The 24,015-nt window shown below is 52.3% G+C and overlaps 2 protein-coding genes across 4 annotated transcripts in view; one reads left to right on the top strand and one right to left on the bottom strand.

The window, feature by feature from the left end:
• Positions 1-202: 202 nt before the first annotated feature.
• Positions 203-16,004, bottom strand: IQCD (IQ motif containing D). Of its 3 annotated transcripts, XM_070399780.1 has the most exons (6): positions 15,942-15,977; positions 6,849-6,951; positions 5,305-6,106; positions 4,046-4,279; positions 1,938-2,009; positions 203-643 (listed from the first exon to the last, which is right to left on the bottom strand). In XM_070399780.1, the coding sequence occupies exons 3-6, from the start codon at positions 6,028-6,030 to the stop codon at positions 347-349; spliced, it is 1,329 nt and encodes a 442-aa protein (XP_070255881.1). In that variant the 5' UTR covers positions 6,031-6,106; positions 6,849-6,951; positions 15,942-15,977; the 3' UTR covers positions 203-346. The 3 variants fall into 3 exon arrangements, with proteins under 3 accessions (XP_070255881.1, XP_070255878.1, XP_070255880.1); XM_070399777.1 differs by lacking the exon at positions 6,849-6,951 and having other exon boundaries at positions 15,942-16,004; XM_070399779.1 differs by lacking the exons at positions 6,849-6,951; positions 15,942-15,977 and adding an exon at positions 8,471-8,651.
• Positions 16,005-18,746: 2,742 nt separating this feature from the next.
• Positions 18,747-24,015, top strand: part of TPCN1 (two pore segment channel 1) — a 51,796-nt gene continuing 46,527 nt past the window's right edge. Inside the window, 2 exon segments of the mRNA XM_070399956.1 lie at positions 18,747-18,764; positions 19,299-19,533. Of these exon segments, the coding sequence (XP_070256057.1) occupies positions 19,428-19,533 (106 nt within the window). The 5' untranslated portion in view covers positions 18,747-18,764; positions 19,299-19,427.

Raw genomic sequence — 24,015 nt, 5'->3', positions numbered from 1 at the left:
GTGACGTGTCCATCGTGGCCTTGGCGGCTTCTGGTCTGGGACCAAGGGGGCTGCAGCCTGGGCTCCGGCCTCCCACGGAGGCTGAAGGGAGGAATGGTTAGTGCTGACATCCTGCGTGCTCCCCTCATGAAGATGGCATTTACAGGCATGGACACACGCACAGCCAACCACCCTGGGTAAAATGAGGTTTATTCATAGGAAGTGGTTTAAAATGGTTTTTAATTTTGAAAAAAGTATGAAAGTTATGATCGCCGGGCTTCCTGGTCCCAGTGGCTTCCTGGCCAACTCTCAGGGGGGAGGGGGGAGGCAGTGCACGGGATCAGAGCAGGGCTTGGGGGAGGGGGGCTCATTTCTTGCCCTTGCCCTTGCCCTTCTCGCCCTTCGCTTTGCCCTTGCCCCGTTTCTTCCTCTTGGACCTGAGCAGGGAGCGGACCAGGTAGCCCTTCCACACGGCCTGGATGAGTGTGGCCGCCTTCACCATGCGCATCATCTCCTGCTCGTCCTCCATCCTCTTCTTGGAGGTGATCTCCCGCTCCTCCCGGATCTGGGCGAACTCCTCCACCAGCACCTCGTACCTCTGCTGCAGCTCCTCCAGCTGGATCTTCTCCTCCTTGTGGATGATGTCCAGCTCCTCGTACTCTTCCTGCGGAGGGTCGGTGGGCTCACCTGGCATCGGGCCTGCCTGCCACGCCCTCTGCATGCACCCCGCCCTTCCCGCAGGGGCTTCTGGGCCAGCAAGGCCGCCTGCACTAGGCTTTCTGCCTTCAGGGCCCGGAAGAGAGTGCGAGAGGTGATGAGGTCCATCCTAGTACAGGTGGGACCCGACTAAAATTATCCCGGGACCCGGGAAAGAGCAGGGCTTGTGGTTGGCCAGACTGAGTCCAAATCCCAGCTCAGCCACACCGTTCAAGCCTTCGTTTTTCCTCATCTGAGGCATGGTGACAATTGCAAATGCAGGAGAGGGTGTTGGGAGCTGCTTCCAGGGTTAAATGACACAGGACAACACAATACTGGACGCGGTGCCAAGCACGCGTGGGGACGTAGGAAATGGAAGCTGCTGCCACCGAAGCCGTCCGTTTCACAAAGAGCGTGCGTGGCACTTCCTCAGGCGCTCAGTCCCACAGTGCTTCCTTGTGTCTAACTCCAGCCTCTCCTGCTGTAGCTCACACCCATCTCCCTCCCTCCCACTCACGGTTGCCAGCCTCCCCAGGGGCCCCTCCCCAGAGCACTCGAGGTCAGACAGCCAGGCCCCGACTTGCCCTTCCCTGAGCAGCACACTGACTGGACCCCGGAGGTTGATGCCACCTCCAGTGCCCACCAGGCTTCCTGGCCCCACAGCCAGGGCCGTGGGCCACCGAGGTCATCACGGAGCTGGGTGGGGGCTTGAGGGCACCCCGTGTTGTAGGCTACCGTTCCCTGAGCACTTCCTGCGGGCCAGACCCCGTGCGGGACACAAGCACTGGTGACAGCGGTGCCCCACTGACCGCACTCTGACCCAGCCTGGGATGACGACCCATTGGTCACGTGCAGAAATGGGCCCAGGAAGGCCAAGCCCACAGCTGGTGAGTGACTAGAGAAGAACCTCCGAGGGATCACGGGCCTTCCTGCTGGGCCCCAGCACCTGGCACGTGGCAGGCACGCCGCAGGAGCTTTCTGAGTGGCCGAGGCAAGCGCTCCCCTGAGTCCACTGGGGATGAGCCCTGGCTTGGGTGCCGCAGGAGCAGAGAGTACGGGATGTGGACACTAGATGGAGCCAGGATCATTGGCCCAGTGTCAAGCACTTAGTGGCTCAGCTTCTGGATCCTTCCCTTCCACCTCTCCCCTCGCTGCCCCAGGCTAGACAAACCCCAGACCATCCTGGGGCCTCTCCTCCCATCCCCCATTCCCAGAGGATTGTGGGAAATACACTTGAGAGAGACCTGTGCAGCAACAAATACCTGTTTCTCGCTCATCTCCGTATCGTATTTCTGGATCCAGTTCTCGATTTCCGTCTCCACTTTATATTTCTTCTAAAAAAATAAAAAATCCAGTTAGTCATTGACTGACAGGCTAGAGTTTACAATAAACAATGCCAAGCACGCTCCGCACCAGCTGGCCCTGTGGTGGGTGCCTCACATGCCTCGCCTGTGGATCCACGCGAGGCAGGTCCCCCATTTCACAGATGAGGAAACGGAGGGTCAGCCGTGCTCACTCACTTGCCCAGGGACATAGAGCTGGGGAGTGCTAGAGCCCCATTTGAAGCCAGCAGTGTGGCTCCAGAACATTCTAAGCAGAGGGAGCAGCAGATGCAAAGGCCCTGGGGTTCGAACAAGCTTGTGGTGTTTCTAGAACAGAAGTCAAGCCAGTGTGGCTGGAGTGGAGTGGCTGAGGAGTGGTCCCGGGGAGGGCAGAGGGAGTGTCAGCAGGGGGAGGAGCTTGGGTTCTGGTGTGATGGGGAGGGGAAGCTATTGGGTGGTTTAGGTGCAGTGGAGGGTCGTGACCTAATTTTGCTTTTAAAAGAGATCCGCTCTTGCCCTAACTGGTTTGGCTCAGTGGATAGAGCATCGTCCTGCGGACTGAAGGGTCCCAGGTTTGATTCTGGTCAAGGGCATGTACCTTGGTTGCGGGCACATCCCCAGTAGGGGGTGTGCAAGAGGCAGCTGATCAATGTATCTCTCTCATCGATGTTTCTAACTCTCTATCCCTCTCCCTTCCTCGCTGTAAAAAATCAATAAAATATATTTTAAAAAATAAATAAAAGAGAGCAGCTTCTAGCCATACAATGGAATGCTATTCAGCCATAAAAAGTAATGAAATACTGTTACACGTTACATCCTGGGTGAACCTTGAAAACATGCTGCTGAGTGAAAGAAGCCAGACACGAAAGGCCACATGTTTTGTGATTCTTTTTGTATGAAACGCCCAGAAGAGGCAAATGCACAGAGACAGAGAGGAGATGAGTGGTTTTCGGGGGCTGGGGGAGGGAGGGAGTGGGAGAAACCGCTCATGGGTGTGGGTTTGTTTTGGAGTGATGGAATGTCTGCAACTAGACAGAGGCGGCGGTTGCACAGCACTGAGTGTGCTAAATGCCACGGAACTGTTCGCTCTAAAATGGCTAATTCCATGCCATGTGAATTTCACCTCAATTTAAAAATAACAACAAACCAGCTTCCTAATCTACAGAGCAAGAATTCTCAACTTGGGCAGCATAGATGGGCCTGTGACCCCCAAGGATTGCCCACCAGTGTGGATGTGTGCGCCTCGGCTTTTTGATGCGGGGGAGAGGCCCGAGGCTTCCATCAGGTGCTCAAAAGAGTCGTTACAGCCCTAACTGGTTTGGCTCAGTGGATAGAGCGTCGGCCTGCGGACTCAAGGGTCCCAGGTTCGATTCCGGTCAAGGGCATGTACCTTGGTTGCAGGCACATCCCCAGTGGGGAGTGTGCAGGAGGCAGTTGAATCGATGTTTCTAACTCTCTATCCCTCTCTTTCTCCCTTCCTCTCTGTAAAAAATCAATAAAATATACTTAAAAAAACAAAAAGCCATGACACTAAAATGAAACCGGGAACAAGCATTAGAAAGGGTGCCCTTCGTCAGGAGAGGAACTGCAAACACGCGAGTGCACAGTGGGCCTGGGTCCTGGCTGAGATGAGGGAGCGGCACAGGGGGGATGGTATGTACTGAGCACCGATTCTGCACCAGCTCTGCCTGTCATCTCACTGAATTCTTGTTAAGACTGAGTTGATCCCGTTCACTTTAAAGCTGTGGAAACTGAGGCTCGGGAATGGCCTGAGCTTTACATGCTCCTTTGATTCCTTTGTACAGTATCGACAGGTGGGTTTCATCATCCCTGCCAGGCTCAGGGGAACGAGGGAACCTGCCCAAGATCACCGAGGGGGCGTGCGGTAGCAGGACGGCCCGTCTCTGCCCCCAGGCCCGTGCGCTGCACCCTCCTGCCTCCCAGGGGACACCGGCTCCACCCTGAGCTTCCTGGCGGCTGGGGCAGCCCTGCCCTCCACGCTGGGCCCCCTCCACCCTGTCCCCGCTGCCCGGTGGCTCCCAGGGCACCTTCCTGAGCGCCTGCTCTGCCTCCCGGTTCTCCATGACCAGGCTGTGGAACTGCGAGCGCAGCTGCAGGATGTCCTGCTGGATCTTGGCCACCCGCCCCTGCGAGGCCCGGTAGTCCGCCTTCTGCTGCTTCTCGGCCTCCTGCTTGGTGCGGAGCAGGCTGTTCTCCGAGAACTTGAGCACCTGGTGCAGGTGGTTTTTCAGTTCCTGGATCACGAAGTTCTCCTTCTCCACCTGGGCCGGGAAGAGGAGAGGCCGCGGTAACGCCTACGTGACCACCGCTCAGCACAGGCGCCAGCCATTGCTGTGAGGTGGCCTCGCCGAGTCCTGCCCCGCCGCCGGTGGGCACAGGGACAGCGTGATGACAGACCGGGAAGCGGAGGCCGAAGGGGCCAAGTCATCCGTCTGGCATTTGAAGCCAGGTCTGTCTGACCCAGAGCCCGGGTTCTTGGCCACCCCCTCTGTTTCCGGGCAGGGGAGAGGGCTGGGACAGTGGGGCACTCCTGCTGGGGCACCGTGGGGGTGCCCAGTTGGCAGAGACACAGCGTGATGCACGAGGTGTGATAAACATGCCCCACAGGACTGCCACCTGCTCTCGCCGAGTGCCTGGCTTATCCCCTGCCCTCAGTTGGTTCAAAAATAGGGACAGCCCTGGCCGGTTTGGCTCAGTGGATAGAGCGTGGGCCTGTGGACTGAAGGTTCCCGGGTTCGATTCCAGTCAAGGGCACATGCCTGGGTCGTGGGCTGGGTCCCCAGTAGGGGGCGTGCAGGAGGCAGCCGATCAATGATTCTCTCTCTCCCTCTCCCTTCCTCTCTGAAAAAAAATAAAAATACATATTTTTTTAAAACTGTAATTAACCCAGCACTTTATAAGTACCGCGCGCTAACCGATTGCGCCACTGGAGCCCCTAACCCAGCACTTTAAATCCTATCTTCCTTACTGTGAACTCCATGAGGCTGGGACCATGCGGGCTTATTTATAAGACCTGGCACCTCGTAAAGTACTCAAAACCATATTCATGGAATAAATGAATGAAAACATCTACAGTGGGGCCTTGACTTATGAGTGTCCCAACTAACGAGTTTTTTGAGATACCAGCTGTCTCTCGACTGATTTTTTGCATTGAGTTAAGTCAAGGCCCCACTGTATTTAAATCCCGGGTGGGGGCGGGGGCGGGGGGGGGAAGAACCCAACTGCCAGAAGGTTTGGGCTGCCCTGTGGGGCTCCTTCCAGGACTTGCCCACACTGTAAGCGATACCTCCGCAGCCCTGTTCTTCATTCTCTCCTCCAGTTCGTTCTCTAGCGTGTCGATGACCTCCTGGTTCCTCCTGTTCCGCTTCGTGATCTCCTGGATGAACTGGCTCTTGTCTCTGGCTTCCATGGGGCAGGTGAGCAGCTTCTCAAACAGGAAGCCGCGGAGCTCCACCAGGCTGTCGATGAAGCCCTGGGCTCCCGGGCCCCTCTCCTGCGTCTGCACCCGCAGGAGCTGGGCCGCCTGCGGGCGGCTGAGCAGGAGTCTCAGGATGTTCTTGGTGGAGTCTTTGATCTGCCCCATGACCGGCAGGAGGTTGGATTTCTGCAGCTCGATGGAGAGGAGGAGGTCCCGGAACCAGGCTTCCTCCTCGAACTCTTCCTCGGCCTGCAGCTGCATCTCCTCCTCCTGCAGGTAACTGACCTTGTCCACGAGCACCTGGCACAGGTCCTCGTGCTCCCGCACCGCCCTGGTGAGGTCCTCGCCCAGCAGGCCCTCCAGGTCCTCGGTGTTGGCTGCCATGTAGGACAGCAGCGTCACCAGCTCCACCTTTTGGATGGTCTCATCCAGCACGGACATGATCCTCTTGGTCTCGATGCTGGTGAGCTTGGTCTTCAAGGGGGTGAAGGGTTTCAGTGGGGAAGCCTTTTGGGGCGTCTCTGCTATCGCCCTCATTTTGTTGAGGTCAGGGACCTGGTAGAGGGCGCCCACGGCCAGGATGTCTGACGCCATGTTACGAGCAGCCTCCTTGGTCTCTGTGGGCCCTGGAGACTTCGATGGGCTAGACAGGCCTCCTGCCTCTGTTTTCCTGAAAAAGGAAGGGGCGCGCCGTTAGGAGAGCTGTGCAGACGTCAGTGTGGCTGCTGTGGCCACCGCAACCATAAACTTGGCATTGAGGGGTCACCGCAGGTGCTCTGCAGCTTGTCCGCAGAACGCCTCTCTGACAGCAGTTGGTGGCTTTGCGACAGCGTCAGGGCCGCAGGGATAGGAGGGCCAAGTATGGAGGTGGGTCTCGGGCACAGGTGACAGGCGGGGGCCAACCAGGAATGTGGACATCATTCTAAGTATTTAAGTACAGAAAACTGGTCACACAGGTGACGGAGGAGTTGAGAGGCCAACCAGGGCAAGGTGAAGTCCCCCCTTGCCAGCCCCCCAACCGGCCAAGGTTAAATTGTTAGTGGCAGGAAGCCACCGCAGGAGGAGGTGGGGAGCTTCGGGGTCAGGGTCAGCCCAGGGAAGCCGGAACCCCAGCCGTTTCCTATCCGGGAGAGGCTGCAGTTCCAGAGGACCTGTGGCCACTGCCACAAGCAGCCCAAAGCAAAGAGGGAGAAGGACTCTGGCTTCTCCCTTCATCCCGCCCTCCAGTCTAACACCAGTGCCTCCCATGGGTCAAACCCAGTGAGGAACTAACTGACAAGGGAGCCTGGGCAATGCAGCCTGGGGATGGGGGGTGTGGGGTGGGGGTGGGGGGGAAGGTGGGGGGAGCAACAGCCCAAGACACAGAACAGAACAGGGACAGAGCGAGCAGGACTAGGGCCAGCACAGCCCACCTTGCGCTGGGTTTTTAAATCAGGGTGGGAAGGACAATGACTTTGAAATGCATTGTTTAAAAAACGGCTTTGCTCCATGCAACGCTGTCTCCCGGATTGAATTCTGAAAGGGAAGCAAGGACATTAGTAAGAAAACCGGTTAAATCCAAACCAAGTGGATAGTTTGGTCAGTAGCACTGCATCAATGTCAATGTCTTCCTAGTAGTTTGGATAAACATAACACGCTTATGTAAGATGTTAACAGTAGGGGGAGCCAATGGAGGGCATACAGGAATTCTCTATTATCTTTGCAAGCTTTCTGGAAAGCTACAGCTGTTACGGAATAAAACGCCTATGTAGAAGACTGCTTCGGAAAGATCTACGGCGGCGATCAGAAATCAATAACCCACATCGCACCGTGGCATGATGACCGAGAGAGCTCTCTCTGCAGCAACCCCGCTTGGGTTCAGACCCTTGCTGGGGGGCCTGGGCTTTTATCTAATTCCCCTAAGCCCCGGCCTCATCGGCCATAAGACAGGGATCTTGAGCTTCTGCGGGATGTTTCTGGCACGGGGCCTGACATTGTGAGCGCTCAATAAATAATAACTGATATTATTCGCCCAGGGAAACCAAAATCCCAGGTCCAGGACTGCAATGGTTTCCCGGTTAGAGTCTCAGCCCCGCTGGAGATCCAGAAGTCTCCGAAGAACCTGGGCTCCCAGCAGAAAGAATCTAAGACAGACTCTCCCCCACCCCCCGGCCCCACATGCCCGTCCCTCGCCCTCCTCCTTCTTTATCCCTCGTCCTGATGATCAGTCATCCTAGTGGCTCAAGTCAGAAACCTGAGCGCCGCCCCACACTCTCCCTTCCCCACACATCCGATCTGCCCCCCACTCCTATCAGTGATCTCTCCTCGACAGCTCCCTCTCCACGTCCTCCCTTTCAGCAGCCTCTCTGCCACCAGGGGCCTTGTAATCTCTTGCTTGGATGATGAAAGAGCTGCTCGGCTGGTCGGCTTACATCTGCTGCTGCCCCCTCCAATAAAGATCATCCGTGTAGAGATCGAGTCTGGTCTTTACTGAGCCCCTGGGGATATGAGGGAGATGCCAGGTGTGGTTCCTGTCCTGCTGGAGTCTATAACCTGGTTTGGGATATAACACATGAAGGTTCAGCAAGTAGAGGAGGAAGAGAAGAAAGCTGTAGTCCCAGAATAGGAGGAGATTATGACCAGTTTCAACACCAGACTGGGGACTTGATCTGGTAGGACATTGGGATCCATGTTGATTGCAGGCAACGTGTGACAGGATAAAATCAGATTTTTTGAAAGAGATCTGTTGTGTGGAAGATTTATAGGGAAAAGACTGGTGGCCGGCTGATAAATTGAGATGCTATAAACCTTCCACCTCAGGGCCTTTGCACATGCTGTTTCTTTTTCCTGCAATGCACCCCTCTCTCTCTCTCTCGCCAAGTTAATTCCTTATTCTCAGTTCAAGTGTCACTTCTTCAGCGAAGCCTTTCCTGGGCTTCCAGCCTTGGTCGAACTCTCCTTTTAGGTTATCACCATGCCCAGCTCTCTGTGGCCGGCGCCACCCCCCCCCCCCCCCAACATGCTTGCCTATATTGTGCAGGCTGGACACACTTACTGCGCTCCTCCTCAGCCTCCTTCACAGCGAGGGGTGGCTGCAGACACAGTTCAGGCCCATGAAAACCAGAAGAAGGAGCCAACAGGACTTGAGTGAAAGACAGCTCCGGGTTTGGGTGACGGGGAGAGAACTTCGGGGCCCCGGAGTCACTAGAGAAACTGGGAGAGGCCGTTTGGAAGGGAGGACAACGCTCAGTGTTTAAACTCCCTGAGTTCCAGCTGCCGTAACCAGAGCAGACAGTGGACAGGATGTGCTGGCCTTCCTGTGATCCGTTTCCTCTTGGTCCGGCAACAGCTACCCCCCCCCCCCCCCACCACCGGTTCCCTTTCAGGACTCAGATCCTCTCTCCCGCTGTGTGCAGTCCTGGTGGGGCTGCGGATCCGGATCCAAGAGCCCTGCTTTCTCCACGAGGGTGGGAGATGGTGGCGGCTGATGCCTGCCAGTGGTGGGTTCTGAGGACCCTGGTTCTTCAGCTTTTCCGTCACTGTTCACCGTTCGTTTAGGCGGGGCCGGTTTCTGTTGCTTGCGACCAAAGAACCCTAGCTGACAACACAGTCTAGGCCAGGGGTGGGCAAACTTTTTGACTCAAGGGCCACAATGGGTTCTTAAACTGGACCGGAGGGCCGGAACAAAAGCATGGATGGAGTGTTTGTGTGAACTAATATAAATTCAAAGTAAACATCATTACATAAAAGGGTACGGTCTTTTTTTTTTTTTTTTAGTTTTATTCATTTCAAACGGGCCGGATCCGGCCCGTGGGCCGTAGTTTGCCCACGGCTGGTCTAGGCACAGACAACACAAGATGGAGCGGGCCCCAGAGATATAAGTGCAGAGGAGGAGGAAGAGTAAACAGAGAGAAGGAGTGGGAATCAAAGAAATGCCGGAAGTGACGAAAACAAGGGTAAAGGGAGCCGGTTCAGGGCCTGTTCTGGGCCAGGCCAGCGGGACCCCAGAAGCCTCGGGGAGCTGAGGACTGAGTGGAGGAGAAAGGCATCCCCTTTCATCCCCACCCACTTCCTGCTTTTCCTTCAATCTCCTGAGTTCCTTTAAGGCTTTTTCCTGAGGATAACGTTCTAAGGATGGCCACGGACCATCCTCTCCGAGGATGAAGGATCTGTGCCCCATGGCCACAGGATGAATGGGACCAAAGCTGTTAATGAACGCACTTCAGCCCCCCCCTTTTCCTCCTCCTCCTCCCCCCAAACCTCGCAGGCATAAATCAAAACGCCCGAATTCTTCGGGGATGGCGGCTGGAAATGCAACGTTACATGAAATGTTTCCAATTTGCTTTCAGCCAAATTACCTCTTTTGCTTTAAAGGGCAAACTTGTTTTCTTTGATTATGATGACGCCCATCAGTTCTTGACAGCTCATTTGGGTGAACAAGAAAAAGCCCGTGGAACTAGGATCGGGGGAAGCGTGTCTGACTGTGATGACAGAAATCACTGGAGAATCTCTTTTCCTTGAATTCTAATATGACCATTCCGTGTCCTTTTTTAAATGCCACCAACCTTAATGTTGAAATCATTTCCAACTTCAGCCTCTCCTTTGAAAATTCCTGCCCTGAGAGTTGAAGCAAGATTGCTAATGGGTGGGGAGCTTTAATTGGATCTTCCCTTTATTTGTCATTAATTCTGCTGATGAACTTTATAAATGGAAATACATCTTTATCATGCAAATTGTACCTCGGCTTCATTCACGGGGTCTGGTTAGATATCTTATTACTCTCACTCTCAGAACATTTTGAAAGAAAAAAAAGGTTTTGAGGTAAATTATATTTTTTTCCCCCTCAGGAGGAAAAGGGGAAGAAAATTTAACCTCACAACTACCCCACAAACCCAACACTGGTGTGTGGAGAAGTCAGAGGGTGTTGAGAAAAACTGGGAGCTCAATGGTTGAGCGTCGACCTATGAACCAGGAGGTCATGGTTCGATTCCCAGTCAGGGCACACGCCTGGGTTGTGGGCTCGATCCCCAGTGTGGGGCGTGCAGGAGGCAGCCAATCAATGACTCTCTCTCATCATTGATATTTCTATCTCTCTCCTCCCTTCTTCTCTGAAATCAATACAAACATAATTTAAAAAAAGAAAAGAAAACTGGAGTATATGTGTGTGGGGGGCAGATGGGGGAATCTCATTTTAAGGAATACCAGAAAACATACTATGTGTCAAACACCATTCTAAATTCTTTTTAAAATTTATTCCTCACCCGAGGATATTTTTTTCCATTGATTTTTAGAGAGAGTAAAAGTGGAGAAGGATGGGGGAGAGGGGGGGGAGAGAGAGAGAGAGAGACATATAGACTGATTGCCCCTGCACTCGCCCTGACGGGGCTCAGGATCTAACCTGCAACCAAGATATATGCCCTTGACCAGGAATTGAACCAGTGGCCCTTCAGTCCATGGTCCAACGCTCTAACCACTAAGCAAACCAGCCAGGACTATTCTAAATTCTTGACATGAATTAACTCCTTTATTCTTCATAACAACCTGATGAGGTTGGAGCTTTTATTACCTCCATTTACAGAGGAGAAAAGGGAGGCAGAGAGGGGTTAGAAGTTTTCCTTAGTTTATAGCTAGTAAGTGATAGAGCTGGCATTTCAGCCCAGGCAGCCTGTCTCAGGAGCCTGCGCCGCATAACCACTATTCTGTCCGGTCTCCCAATTTTAAGATTGACTTCTATGTGGACACAGTCAAATGGTTCTTTGCTGGTTCAGTTTCAATGCATCCTGTCAAGCAGAGACTTAGGGAACAGAGGCGTTTAAGATAAGATTTAGGCCCTAGCTGGTTTGACTCAGTGGATAGAGTGTCGGCCTGTGGACAGAAGAGTTCCAGGTTTGATTCTGGTCAAGGGCACATGCCTGGGTTGCGGGCTCAATCCCCAGTAGGGGGCGTGCAGGAGGCAGACGATCAATGATTCTCTCTCATCATTGATGTTTCTATCTCTCCCTCTTCCTTCCTCTCTGAAATCAATAAAAAATATTTTTTAGAAAAAGATAAGATTCAGTTTCTATAGCAGTCAATCTACTTAACCACAAATATGAATATTCATAGTTTTTAAAAATATATATTGTCAAAAAGCAAGGCTTGCACTGGCTGGTGCTGGTTGAGCATTGTCTCATGCACTGAAAGGTCTCTGGCTCAATTTCTGGTCAGGGCACATACCTAGGTTTTGTGGGTTCAATACCTAGTCGGGGCATGTACAGGAGGAGGCAACTGATCGATGTTTCTCTCTCTTATCAATGTTTCTCTCTCTCTCTCTCTCTCTCTCTCTCTCTCTCTCTCATCAATAAAAACAGCCTGGCCAGAGGAGAACAGAGATTCACTGAACTAGTCACCATTCTCCAGTTTCCTCCTCCTTATAAATTAATTCATCGTGATTTTTAATCCCTCTTTTGATGAAAGTGTAGTTTTAGGAGTGTTTATTTCCAGTTACATCCAACTGTGGATAGGAACATTTTGGGTGTTGCAGACAGAAGGAAGAATTTCCTAGTAAGGAGTTTAGAATCCTTCTAAAATAAACTTCTCCTACTTAAAAAAATATTTAAATTATAACCTTACAAAATGCAAAACACTGGCTTTTCCTGGCTGACAGATTATGTTGAAGAAGTGTCTTTTTTAAACCAAAGGTTGTGCCCCTTTAGTGAGTGAAATCAATTCACCAGTTAAAAATAAATGAAAGACTCCCAAGCCATTTTGGCTCAGTGGATAGAGCGTCAACCTGCAGACTAAGGGTCCCAGGTTTGATTCTGGTCAAGGCCACATGCCCAGGTTGCAGGCTCGCTTTCCAGTGGGGAGGGTGCAGGAGGCAGCCAATCAGTGATTCTCTCTCATCATTGATATTTCTATCTCTCCCTTCTTCTCTGAAATCAATAAAGAAATATTATATATATATATATATATATATATATATATATCCTATATAATAAAGAGCTAATATGCAAATGGTCATCATGCCCTCATGTGCCAGGGCCAGGGGACCTGAGGCCACGCCCCCCGCCCAGTGGGGGTTGACAGGGGACCTGAGGCTGCACCCCCCACCCTGCGGGGCTTGATGGGGGTGGGGCCGGCTGGGTCTCGGTCTGGTGTGATTTTGAGGCGAATGCGGGTGGGTGGAGACTTGACTCTGAGTCCCATGGCGCTCCCCAGACTCTGACAGGAGAGAGATTTTTATATACATTTTACTAATTTTCTTTCATCTCTGACACTTCTATTATAGAGAAAGGGAAATAGCAATATTAAAATATTTCCTCTAATTAATTCCCTTTTAATGTGCATGAATTTCATGCACTGGGCCACTATTCTGTGTGTGTGTGTGTGTATTTAAAAAAAATAAATGAAAGACAATAGAAAATATTAGAGTGCACTATATGGAGTAAGTACTCATTTGTAATTAAACATATCTGCTGGGTCAAGAAGGAGAATGTATTTCTTTGGTTTGTGGTTAAAAAGAAAAACCTGTGTTGGAAAGCCCTCGTGGTAAAGGCATTGGGTTGGCTGTTAGGATACAACCTGCTGCTATTACTTGAGAGCAGCATCCCTTCCTCCACCGACTCCATGCCAGAAGCACATCTCCCACGACCGTTTCTGGCCAATTGGAGGCAGTGTCTGCAGATGTTGCCCAATGTTCCGCAGGGGCGGAGAGTGGCGTGGGGGTGCTCCTGGTTGAGAACCACTGGTCTAGACCGCAAAGGCCTTGCTCTGCTTTAAACTCCTAGCCTCCCATCATGGGTCTAGTGCTCCATCCAGGTTCCAAGGAAGTCTGTCCAGCTCTGTCTGACAAGCTGACCCTGTGTCGTCCTGAGCCCCACCAGGGCCCTGGCCCGTTTGGCTCAGTGGATAGAGCAGGGGTGGGCAAACTTTTTGACTCGAGAGCCACAATGGGTTCTTAAACTGGACCAGAGGGCCGGAACAAAAGCATGGATGGAGTGTTTATGTGAACTAATATAAATTCAAAGTAAACATCATTACATAAAAGGGTACTGTCTTTTTTTTTTTTAGTTTTATTCATTTCAAACGGGCCGGATCCGGTCCGAGGGCCGTAGTTTGCCCACGGCTGGGATAGACTGTCGGCCTGCAGACGGAAGGGTCCCAGGTTCCATTCTGGTCCAGGGCACGTGCCAAGGTTGTAGGCTCGAACCCCGGCCCTGGTTGGGGCTTGTGTGGGAGCCAACCAATCAATGTGTCTCTCTCTCACATCGATGTTTCTCTCTCTGTCTCTCCCTCTCCCTTCCACTCTCTCTAAAAAGTCAATGGAAAAATATTATTGGGTGAGGATTAACAAAAACAAAAACAAACAAAAAAACCCCCAAACAAAATAAATTAACAAAATAAAGCTGCCATCAGTTACAGAATCAAGATCAGAGTCACAAAGTGGTATTAGGAGACCTGGGTGCAACACTCGCCCGTCAGAGGCTCTGGGAATAAGTCTGGGCGAGTCGAGTCCCTTATCTCTCTGGCTCCTGGGGATGCACCTGTCCCAGCCACACCCAAGGGAGCTGGTGGAGGAGGGAGGGCGTGGCACAGGGGAAAGCCCTGCGGAGAGTTAAAAGCCCTCTTCAAAGGGAAGTGTTATAATATGTTCAGGCATGAGTCAGGTGCTACATCGGCCGCATTGCCCTCAGCTCGTCTCTCCTGGGGAAAAAGGAAAGTGTGGGGGCACCTAGCAATGGAGCAGGCAGGGAAGACTGGCCCCTTTAATCCCGTTTCCCACTGCAAGTGAGAACGCCAAGCTAGAACTCTGGCATTTATGTCGGACCACAGATGCCTGGGACGCGTTCCGGAGGGACGCCTGGCCCAGAGCCAGGGCAGAGTCTGCCTGGGAGGCCCTGGGCAGCCCATCCAGCTCGGAGGTGGGGGGACTGATGCTGTGGCCCCACAGCCTCTGTTACAGCTGCTTTCCATCAAAAGGCTGTTGGGGGCTTTCTGAGTGGCGGGTGACGTCTGGGAAAGGAAACGGTGGGCTAGACCAGTGGTCGGCAAACTCATTAGTCAACAGAGCCAAATATCAACAGTACTTCGTCAAAATAGACTCGCCCAGGCCGAAAACCGACTCCTGCGCATGGGCCACGAAGTTTCAATCGCACTGTATGTGCGCGCCCGCACGTGGTATTTTGTGGAAGAGCCACACTCAAGGGGCCAAAGAGCCGCATGTGGCTCCCGAGCCGCAGTTTGCCGACCATGGGGCTAGACGCTTGCCTTCCTCTAGCAACGTTGTTATATTGGAACGCACTGCTTCTCACTCTTGACTCTCGCACCACTTTCAGTCCCTGGCCCTTTCCCTGGCCTGGCCTGGTCATCCTAGTTACGGTTCTCACTTCCTCTCCGTCACGTTACAGGGGACTAGGGAACAAGAAAGCCTCTCTGATTCGATTGGTTAGAAAAGGCAGCCGTCACAGCGGCCCTCATTGCTTTTGGAGGAGAGGATTTGTTGACCTCGTCCCCCCATCACGGTGGAACTGAATCTCTGCAGGTGTCATTTCACGTTGACCTGTATATTAGTATCTGATTAATCTCTCCCTCTCACTTTAGACAAGTTGCATGAGGGGAGGAATGACGTTTCCTTTATTGATTGCTCCATCCCAGCCCCCAGTAGCAGGCACTCTGGCTAAATGTATGAATGTTTACGGTATGGAAAGAGATAACTCTGTTGGGATTCTTTTAAGCAGGAAGAGTCAAGGACGAATTGTCTTAAGGGGAAAAATGCTACTTTGCACTGAGTCCTTACGATGTTCCTCAGCTCCCTGACAAGTTCCTCGTTGTCTTACCTCATTTAATCCTCACAGCAAACCCTGTGTCTTAAGTATGTAAATGAGGGACTGTGGGAAAGTCGTTGCACATTTTAAGGACAGGGATGGTAATTAAGTTTTTTTAAATTTTTATTTACTTAGTTTAGCTAGAGAAAGGAGGGGAGAAAGAGAGAAACATCCATTTGTTGTTCCAATTATGTATGCATTCATGGCTTGCTTCTTGTATGGGCCCTGACTGGGGATTGAACCTGCAACCTTGGTGTATGGGGAGGATGCTCTAACTGACTGAGCAACCGGGTCAGGGCAGGGAATTACGTTTTCAAGTTAGCACAAAAGGCAAAAATGGGCATAATCAAAATGACCTAATATAAACACTCATTCCATTGAGATGCCTTGCATTGCACGCTTACCCTGGAATATATGGCCCTTGGGTAGAATGGTAGGGGACTTATAAACTTAGTTAACTACGAAGTGACTCCACTTGGCCCCATGTTTAAGAGATGAGAAAACAGGACCATGGCGATGATAAGCGGAGGGACAGAGCACAGGCAGGGTCACGGAAGATGTCTAGTGGTCCTTGTAGGCGAGGGCTGGAGAGCAGGGATCTGGGGCGGGGATGGGATCGCGATGAGGGTCACTGATCCCTCGGGGAGCCAAAGGATAGCAGGCTAGCCGCCTTCCCGCATTTCCCTCTCATTCCCAGCCCTTCCCCACCTGGTCACTCACCCGCTCAGAGGGCTCCAGGTTTTTCTACTCAACGTTACCTCCGGAGGTTCCTGCGTTGCTAGGTTACCCGCCAATCTCAGAAGGCGGGACTGGGAGCCTGATTGACTTTCCTTTTCACCATGCAATTCCGCTCAGTTCCGCCCACCTGGGGGTCTGACCAATCAGAGGCACCGTCTCTCTGACCCTCCACCAATTGAAAGACACGGACTGCCTCTGAGTTGGGCTGAACGAGTTAGGCAGAGAGGATGAGAGGGGGAAAGGGGCGGAGCTTCTCAACCCCGCCCCTTCTCTAGGAGGCGGGCAGGGGGTCCTGCATCGGCAGCGGGCGAGAACTGGGGAAGGACTTGAGGATTGGCCAATGAGAACTCAGCATGGCAGCCTATCTAGCGAATGGGCCGCGGCTAAGAAGGAATGGGGCGGGGCCGGCGGGGTTGCGGGTAGGCGGCGGATGAGAGAGCTGGCGCAGCTGCTGTGGTGGCAGCGGCTGAAGTGGCGGCGGCGGCGGCGGCTGCAACAGCTCCGGGCTCGGGGCTTTGGCGGCGGCGGCGGCGCCAGCAGGCTGGGCTGCACGGTGCCGAGCCCGGCGCGCGGTCCGGGCTGCTGGGGAGGCGCGTGTAAGAATCCGAGGGGTGCGAGGGATGGCCTGAGGAGAGGGCAGGGGGCAGGGGTCAGAGGGCGCCGAGTCAGGGGGTGCCGCTGGGCGCTGGAGCGTGGGAGGCGGGCCGGGCGGGCGGAGGGACCGCGGGGAAGTTTTCGCGCGCTTCTCCCTCCAGCCCAGGCTGGGGCTTTGCACCTCCTCTCCTGGTCCCCGACTTCCTGGGGCGACCCCCGCTCGGGGGGCCCTCCCGACCCGGGCTGGGAGCACGTGGAGCTGGAGCCCGCACTCCTCTCCCTCCCCTGCTCCTGGTCGCCCAGGCGCCCTCTTGCCGGGTCAGGGTGCAGGAGCCGATGGCTGCTGGCCCTCCCCTGGGACCTGTTCCCTAGGGGTGACCCCTCCCTCTGCGTCCTCCATAGAGCGAGAGGCCAAGCCCGCCGGAGCCCTGGGCTAGGACTTGGGCCAGTCCCTTCCCCGCTCAGGACCTCACTTTTCCCTCTTAAAACGCCGGGCTTGAATGAGTTCCGATAGCAGGACTGGTTCTGAGAGGAGGCCGGGCAGGGGATGTCCCTGTGGTCAGGCTGCCTGGACTGAAATCTGGGCCAAGTAAACAGCTTAGAAGAGGCAGTCGAGTTCATAATCCCTCTAAGCCTCAGTTTCCTCATCTGCGAAGTGGGTATTTCTCAACAACCGCACAATCAGATGGCAAAATGGTTTTCATTGTCAGAACTGAGCGAAAGCTACAAGGAAGTTCATTGACATGTTCTCTCTACTTTGAATATGTTTGAAAATATCTATGGTAAAAAAAAGTTGAACCAAAAAGAAAATAAATAAAACAAAATTCTTCAGATAGCCGAATAGTAGTGTCTCATTTGGGGTTTCCTCTTCTGTCTCCCCAGCACTGAGATTTAAAAAGCAAAAGAAACCCCCAGCTCTGGAGGAAACAGCAACAGAAATCTATGGGGAGTTTGCTAGACAGAGAGCTACAGGCTCAGCAGCAGCAAGTGAAACGTGCTTGCTTCTGCTGCCTTGTTTTAAGACGATACGGAGGCCCAGGGCCCTGCTTGAGGTTACTTGTGAAGGAAGTAAATTGCGGGGTTGCCATTCAGTGGGTTAGTCTGGAGCCAAAGAGGACTGAGCCCGGGAGGCCACAGCTTGAGGAAGGAACCTGCTGCTGTTTTCCAGTTCAAAGGTCTGCCGGCAGATCTGCTGAGTCCTGGCTTTTCTTTGGTGTCCTCCCCAGCGGAAATGGGAATGAGTATAAATAGGAACTGTAGCAGGCTGGTTCTGAGAGTTTTAAATCGGGAACTCAGGATGAGGGCTTTTGCTGTGTGACGCTGGACATCACTTAAAAAAATACCCTGGTCCTCTTTCCCTTCCTCCTCAAACACCTAAATCTAGGAGAATAATGCCTATATAAGAGTGCTATGGCCCCGGCCGGTTGCTCAGTGGTTAGAGCATTGGCCTGTGGACCAAAGGGTCTTGGGTTCGATTTCCAGTGAAGAACACATACCTTGGTTGCAGGTTCCCCAGGGGAACATGCAGGAGGCAACCAGTCAATGTTTTTCTCTCTCCCCTCCCTCCCTCCTTCCCTCCTACGCTCTCTAAAAATCAATGGAGAAAATATTCTTGGGTGAGGATTTTTTAAAAACCCCAAAACTTTAAAAAAAAGAATGCTATGGGCAAGTGTAGGTGACCTGGCCACTAACTTTTTCCAGGTCATTGGAGCTAAATGCTGCCTAAATACCAGGGCGTGGACATGGGGGAATTGTAATGTAGTGGTTAGGAGTATAGGGCTGGAGTCCAATTGTGTAGTTCAAAGCTATGTGTTCTTGGACAAGTTACTTAACCTCTCTGAGCCTAAAATCTCCCCCTTTGTTATGGAAGATACTAATCCTACCTATCTATTATGAAGTTTCAATCAGCTTTACCTAAAAATTGCTAGAAGAGGCCCTGGTACATAGTAAGCACTCATCAAGTATTAACTACAATTATTTTAATGGTTATATATTTTTTAAGTCTTCAAAATCTTTACAAAACTCACACACAAACAAGGACCAAGAGGGTGCAGGTGGAATATATTAGTCATAATCTTTTTAAAAAAAAAATATTTTATTGATTTTTCACAGAGAGGAAGGGAGAAGGACAGAGAGCCAGAAACATTGATGAGAGAGAAACATCGACCAGCCGCCTCCCGCACACCCCCCACTGGGGATGTGCCCGAAAAGGTACATGCCCTTGACCGGAACCGAACCCAGGACCCCTCAGTCCGCAGGCCGACACGCCATCCACTGAGCCAAACGGGCCAGGGCTATTAGTCATAATCTTAATCTCCAGATGTAATTACCATTCACTGCAGTATTTGTTCTTGCAGAGTTTTCCTCTCATTTTAAAAAATATATATATTTTTATTGGTTTCAGGGGGAAGGGAGAGATAGAAACATCAATGATGAGAGAGAATCACCTGCACACCCCCTACTGGGGATCAAGCCCGCAACCCGGGCATGTGCCCTTGACCGGAATCTAACCCAGGACCCTTCACAGGCCGACGCTCTATCCACTGAGCCAAACCAGTTAGGGCTCCTCTCATTTTTAATGCTATTTTATATTGCGGTACTCCACCATTTTAAAGGGTACCACTCAGTGGTTTTTAGTGTTTTCCCAAGATTAAGCAACCATCGCCACTATCTAACCGCAGAACATTTTCATCAGCAGTGGTTGCATTTTAATAATTTTTTGTTTTTTAATTCCCCAAACTCTAGATGATGCCTCAAATGGAGGAGCCTCTGAGAAGCATCTCTGGGCCAGTGGCTTTGAAAGGGAGCTCAGAGCAGAGGCTGCTTCCAGCCCTGGACATCACATCCTGAGGCTACGGAGACAAGAGCGTGGCCATGAACTTGGATGACGACGTTCCCCTCATCCTGACCTTGGAGGAGGCGGGCAGTGCCCCGCTGGCTCCTTCCAATGGCTTGGGCCAAGAGGAGCTGCCTAACAGAAGTAAGATGGTAGGGTGGACTGGGGGTGGGGGGTGGGGGGGGTGAGTTGTGGGCTTGATGGTCTGTTTGTAGACACGGTACCCAAGTGCCTGGCCCTTGTGTTTGACCCCTGGGGTCTGACACCAACTCCCGGGAGACTGCAGGGTCCTAATCCTGCACCCCCAATTTAGGGATGCTTCCAGGAGCCCTTGCCTCCCTCAGCGCCTGGCCCCCCTTTGCACCTGGCTTTGTTCCTGGATGCTTGGTGGGGGACCTCGGGCACGCCTGCGCCTTGGCTAGCTTCCCTGCCCCATTCCTGGTTAAAAAAAAAGAAACAGATTTCAACACCGGCCTCCGTCCGTCCCACTCTGACGCTGTTGGCAGAGGGCAGGGTTGACTGCTGCTCCCCGCTGGGGCTCTGTCCCCGCGTGGCCCTGGATGAGGCGGGGGGCGGGCAAACATTTATTGTGATCCATTGATTTGAGGGTTTGGGGTTTTTGCTTTGTCTTCTTCTCAACCAGAGCCTAGCGCAAGGTGAACCTGAGAGAGTTTGTGAGCTTTAAATGTTTTAAAGTTTAAGTGTGTTTCTGGCAGAATGAGAAGCCTTAAAACCCTTTCTGGTGCTTGTCCCAAAGCCATTTGCTTCACTTGCTGGGGCCTCGGGTCCAGGAGAGGCTTAAAATAACTTGCCTTTTATGAGGGGGCCTCAGACGGCAGGGACTAGCGCTTTAGCAGATGGGCGTCTCATCCGCCGGCCGTGTGCCTGAGCCAGGATGGAGGGCTGTTGCTCTCCTCCAGTTCAGAAGGGGAGATACGGATACGTGGGTCAGGGCGAAGACGAGCCTGCCCTCCTGTCCCTCTTGTCCAGAGAGAATACAGTTGGTTGCAGCGAGCTCAGCAGGCATCTCTTGGGAGTGATGAAGGGAGCAGTGGGCCTGTGGACGGGAGTGCAGTGGGCGGCCTGGCTCCCTGTAAACTGGCCTCTTCTTGCTGTGGCATGTTCACCCAGCTGGGGCGGCCGAGCAGGGTAGGCCAGGGGGGTTAGACTGTAAACCAGGGCTGAGAAAGCAGTGACCCTGACTTCAGGCGCACTTCTTAAATGCCCTAGAACTTGCCGACCTAATGTTCGGCTCTTTCTTATCTCTTACCTTAACTAAAATCCTTTTGCAAGGATTTTATAGAGGAGGAACCAGTGAGTCAGAGAGGGTAAATAACTTGCCTCATGCCACACAGCCAGCAAGTGGTGGAGAAGAGATTTGAACCCAGGACCACCTGACTCCAAAGTTTCTTCCCCTACTCCTCCTCCCTTTTCTCTTCTCTTCCTGCTCCTCTGGATTCTTTTCCTCCTCTTTTTTTTTTTTTCCCTTCATAAGCTCTTAATAAACGTGAGCACTGGCCTTTAGCATTTAACATATGTTATCTCATCATATAACCTCAAGATAGAGTTATTATTATCTGTATTTTAGAGAAGAAGAAACAGCCTCAGAGAGGTTAAGTAACTTGTCTAATGTCACACAGCTAGTAAGGAGCAGTGCTTCTCTGATCTTCCCTCTCATGCCACTGTGTAAGGTGCTTTGGGAAAGGGGTGTAAAGAATGTGCCACCGTCTCAACTTCAGAGTAGGACTCCTTCCTAGTGAGGGGGTGGACCATCCATGACCAACAAGGGACTGCAAGGGAGGGTGGTTGATGCGCTAAGGGTGTGGGTCATTCTGGAAATAGGCTCAAGATTCTAAATCGGAATCCCGATCACTGTCGTGGGTGCCACTTGTAAGTCCTTCCAAAGTATCAGGGCTGGTGGCAGGGTGTCCCACTCTCCTGCAGGATCAACGTGGGGAGAACAGCCTAGTTCTGTGTCAAGATGAGGTTTTGAACCAATGATAGGGCTTGATGAGTAGGAAATAGGCCAAAAAGACAATGAAGCTAACCTTGGATAGGCCGCTCCTGGGACTGTCCTTGTAGCAAAGTTGGTGGCTTATTTGGGTTTGTTTGTTTGTTTCTTTTTTATTTTATTTAATATTTTTTTAAATTGATTTCAGGGAGGAAGGGAGAAGGGAAGAGAGAGAGAGAACCATCAATGATGAGAGAGAATCATTGGTCGGCTGCCTCCTACACACACCCTACTGGGGACCAAGCCCAAAACCTGGGCATGTGCCTTGACTGGGAATTGAACTGTGACCTCCTGGTTCATGGGTCAATGGGTCTGTGCTCAGCCACTGAGCCACCATGGCTGGGCTGAATTTGTTTGTTTCTTTTTTTTATATATATATTTTTTTATTGATTTCAGAGAGGCAGGGAGAAGGAGAGAAAGATAGAAACATCAATGATGAGAGGGAATCATGGATCGGCTGCCTCCTGCATACCCCCTACTGGGGATTGAGCCTGCCACCTGGTATGTGCCCTTGACCGGAATTGAACCGGGGAACCTTCAGTCCGCAGGCCGACACTCTATCCACTGAGCCAAACCAGCTAGGGCTGGATTTGTTTCTTAAAAAAAAAAAAAAAACCACACAAAATATAAAACTGACAGGGTGCAGGGAAATGGTCCTTTCTGCACAGTGCGTTAGTGTCTCACCCTCTTACTGGGACATTTGCTAAAACCTCTAAGAACGAGTGGGTGTCCTGCACCAAGCCTGGCTGGGAAAACAGCAGGGCCCGTCCGAGGAAAAAAAAGACGCCCGAGGAGGCCTGCTCCCCCCTTGGTTAGTTCATGCTCCGATTTTGGCATTGACCTTCTATCCAACCTCCCCCTTCCCTGTTGTCTGAGCATTCCGTCTGAGACACAAATCCAGCCCGGTCATTTCCCCAGCTCGAAGCTCCCCGGGACCTTCTCGCCCCTGCAGGATGAAGGCCAAGCTCTGGGCCAAACACGAGGCCTAGCACCTTCTCACCTGATCTGCCCCATTTCCTGCCTGCGCCACAACATCGCGCTGCTAGTTTGCGAGTCCGAGCCCTGCATTTCGAAACCGCCTTGCTGGCACCTCACTGCGGAATGCCTTCCCCAGCCTCTTGTTTGCTCAGAAGCTTCAGTCCTGTCTTGGAAATCCTGCTGAGAATGTCATCTCTCTGAACCTCCCCTCTCGGACAGGGCTAATGACTGCCCTTTTCTGCTTTGGTATCTTGATGAGGCTTCCATTATTACAGGTGGCTTACTGCGTGGTAATTACTTATTTAGCCATCTGATCACCCAGGAGGCCCCACGTTCCATTTGTCTGTGTTGTCACCGAGCTTGATGATACAGTCAGCACGTCGTGGTTACACCTCATGGGGTTTCTGGCGCCTTGTAGCTCGTGGGAGTGGCTGTCTGAGGGTCCTGCTCAGAGGCGGGCAGCATCCCCTCCTGCCTCTCCTCCTAACCAGGGGTTTGAGCCTCATTTCTCCCAGCAGAGCTGATGGTCTAGAGCAGGGGTTCTCAACCTGTGGGTCGCGACCCCTTTGGGGGTTGAACGACCCTTTCACAGGGGTCGCCTAAGACCATCGGAAAACACATATAATTACATATTGTTTTTGTGATTAATCACTATGCTTTAATTATGTTCAATTTGTAACAGTGAAATTGGGGGTCACTACAACCTGAGGGTTGCGGCGGCATTAGGAAGGTTGAGAACCACCGGTCTCGAGGCTGCCCCCAGTGCCCCGGGCTGTGGCTGATGTAACCCTTGAGGCGGTAAGGAATTGGCAGAATGCAGGCGGAGGTCTGCAGCAGAGTTGGCGCTCCCTGGGCACGAGGCACTGGGAGCCAAACAGGCTTTCTAAGGGCATGCGCCTCTGGCGAGCCTGGCTTCCGCCTTGACCAGCAGCTGTCGTCAGTGGCGTCCTCTGGCTCTGTCCCTACGTGTTCCTTGTCTTGGTCTGCGTGGGCTGCCGTGACAGAACGTCACAGACGGGGCGAGGGCTTGCACAGCAGAAAGTCATTGTCTCACAGTTCTGGAGGCTGGGAGTCTGAGATCAAGGGGTCAGCAGGTTGGTTTCCTCTGAGCTGCTCTCTTTGGCTTGCAGATGGCCGCCTTGCCACTGTGTCCTCACGTGTTCATCCTTTGCTCTGTGTCCTGATCTTTTCTTTTTTTTGGTTTTAAAGACGGCTTGTAAATTTTTTTCCCCCCTTAAATATGTTTTTTTAAAAAAATATATTTTATTGATTTTTTACAGAGAGGAAGGGAGAGAGAGAGAGAGTTAGAAACATCGATGAGAGAGAAACATCGATCAGCTGCCTCCTGCACATCTCCTACTGGGGATGTGCCCGCAACCCAGGTACATGCCCCCGACCGGAATCGAACCCGGGACCTTTCAGTCCGCAGGCCGACGCTCTATCCACTGAGCCAAACCGGTTTCGGCAAATATGTTTTTTTAAAAAAATATACATTTTATTGATTTTTTACAGAGAGGAAGGGAGAAGGATAGAGAGTTAGAAATATCGGTGAGAGAGAAACATTGATCAGCTGCCTCCTGCACACCCCCTTTTGGGGATGTGTCCGCAACCAAGGTACATGCCCTTGACCGGAATCG

The sequence above is a fragment of the Myotis yumanensis genome, unplaced genomic scaffold (genome assembly GCF_028538775.1).
Source record: "Myotis yumanensis isolate MYYU_CA2020_CCGP unplaced genomic scaffold, mMyoYum1.0.hap1 SCAF_19, whole genome shotgun sequence".
In the NCBI taxonomy this organism is placed as follows: domain Eukaryota; kingdom Metazoa; phylum Chordata; class Mammalia; order Chiroptera; family Vespertilionidae; genus Myotis; species Myotis yumanensis.
The sequence above is the reverse complement of the archived record's forward strand: the minus strand, read 5'-3'. Positions and strand labels throughout refer to the sequence as shown.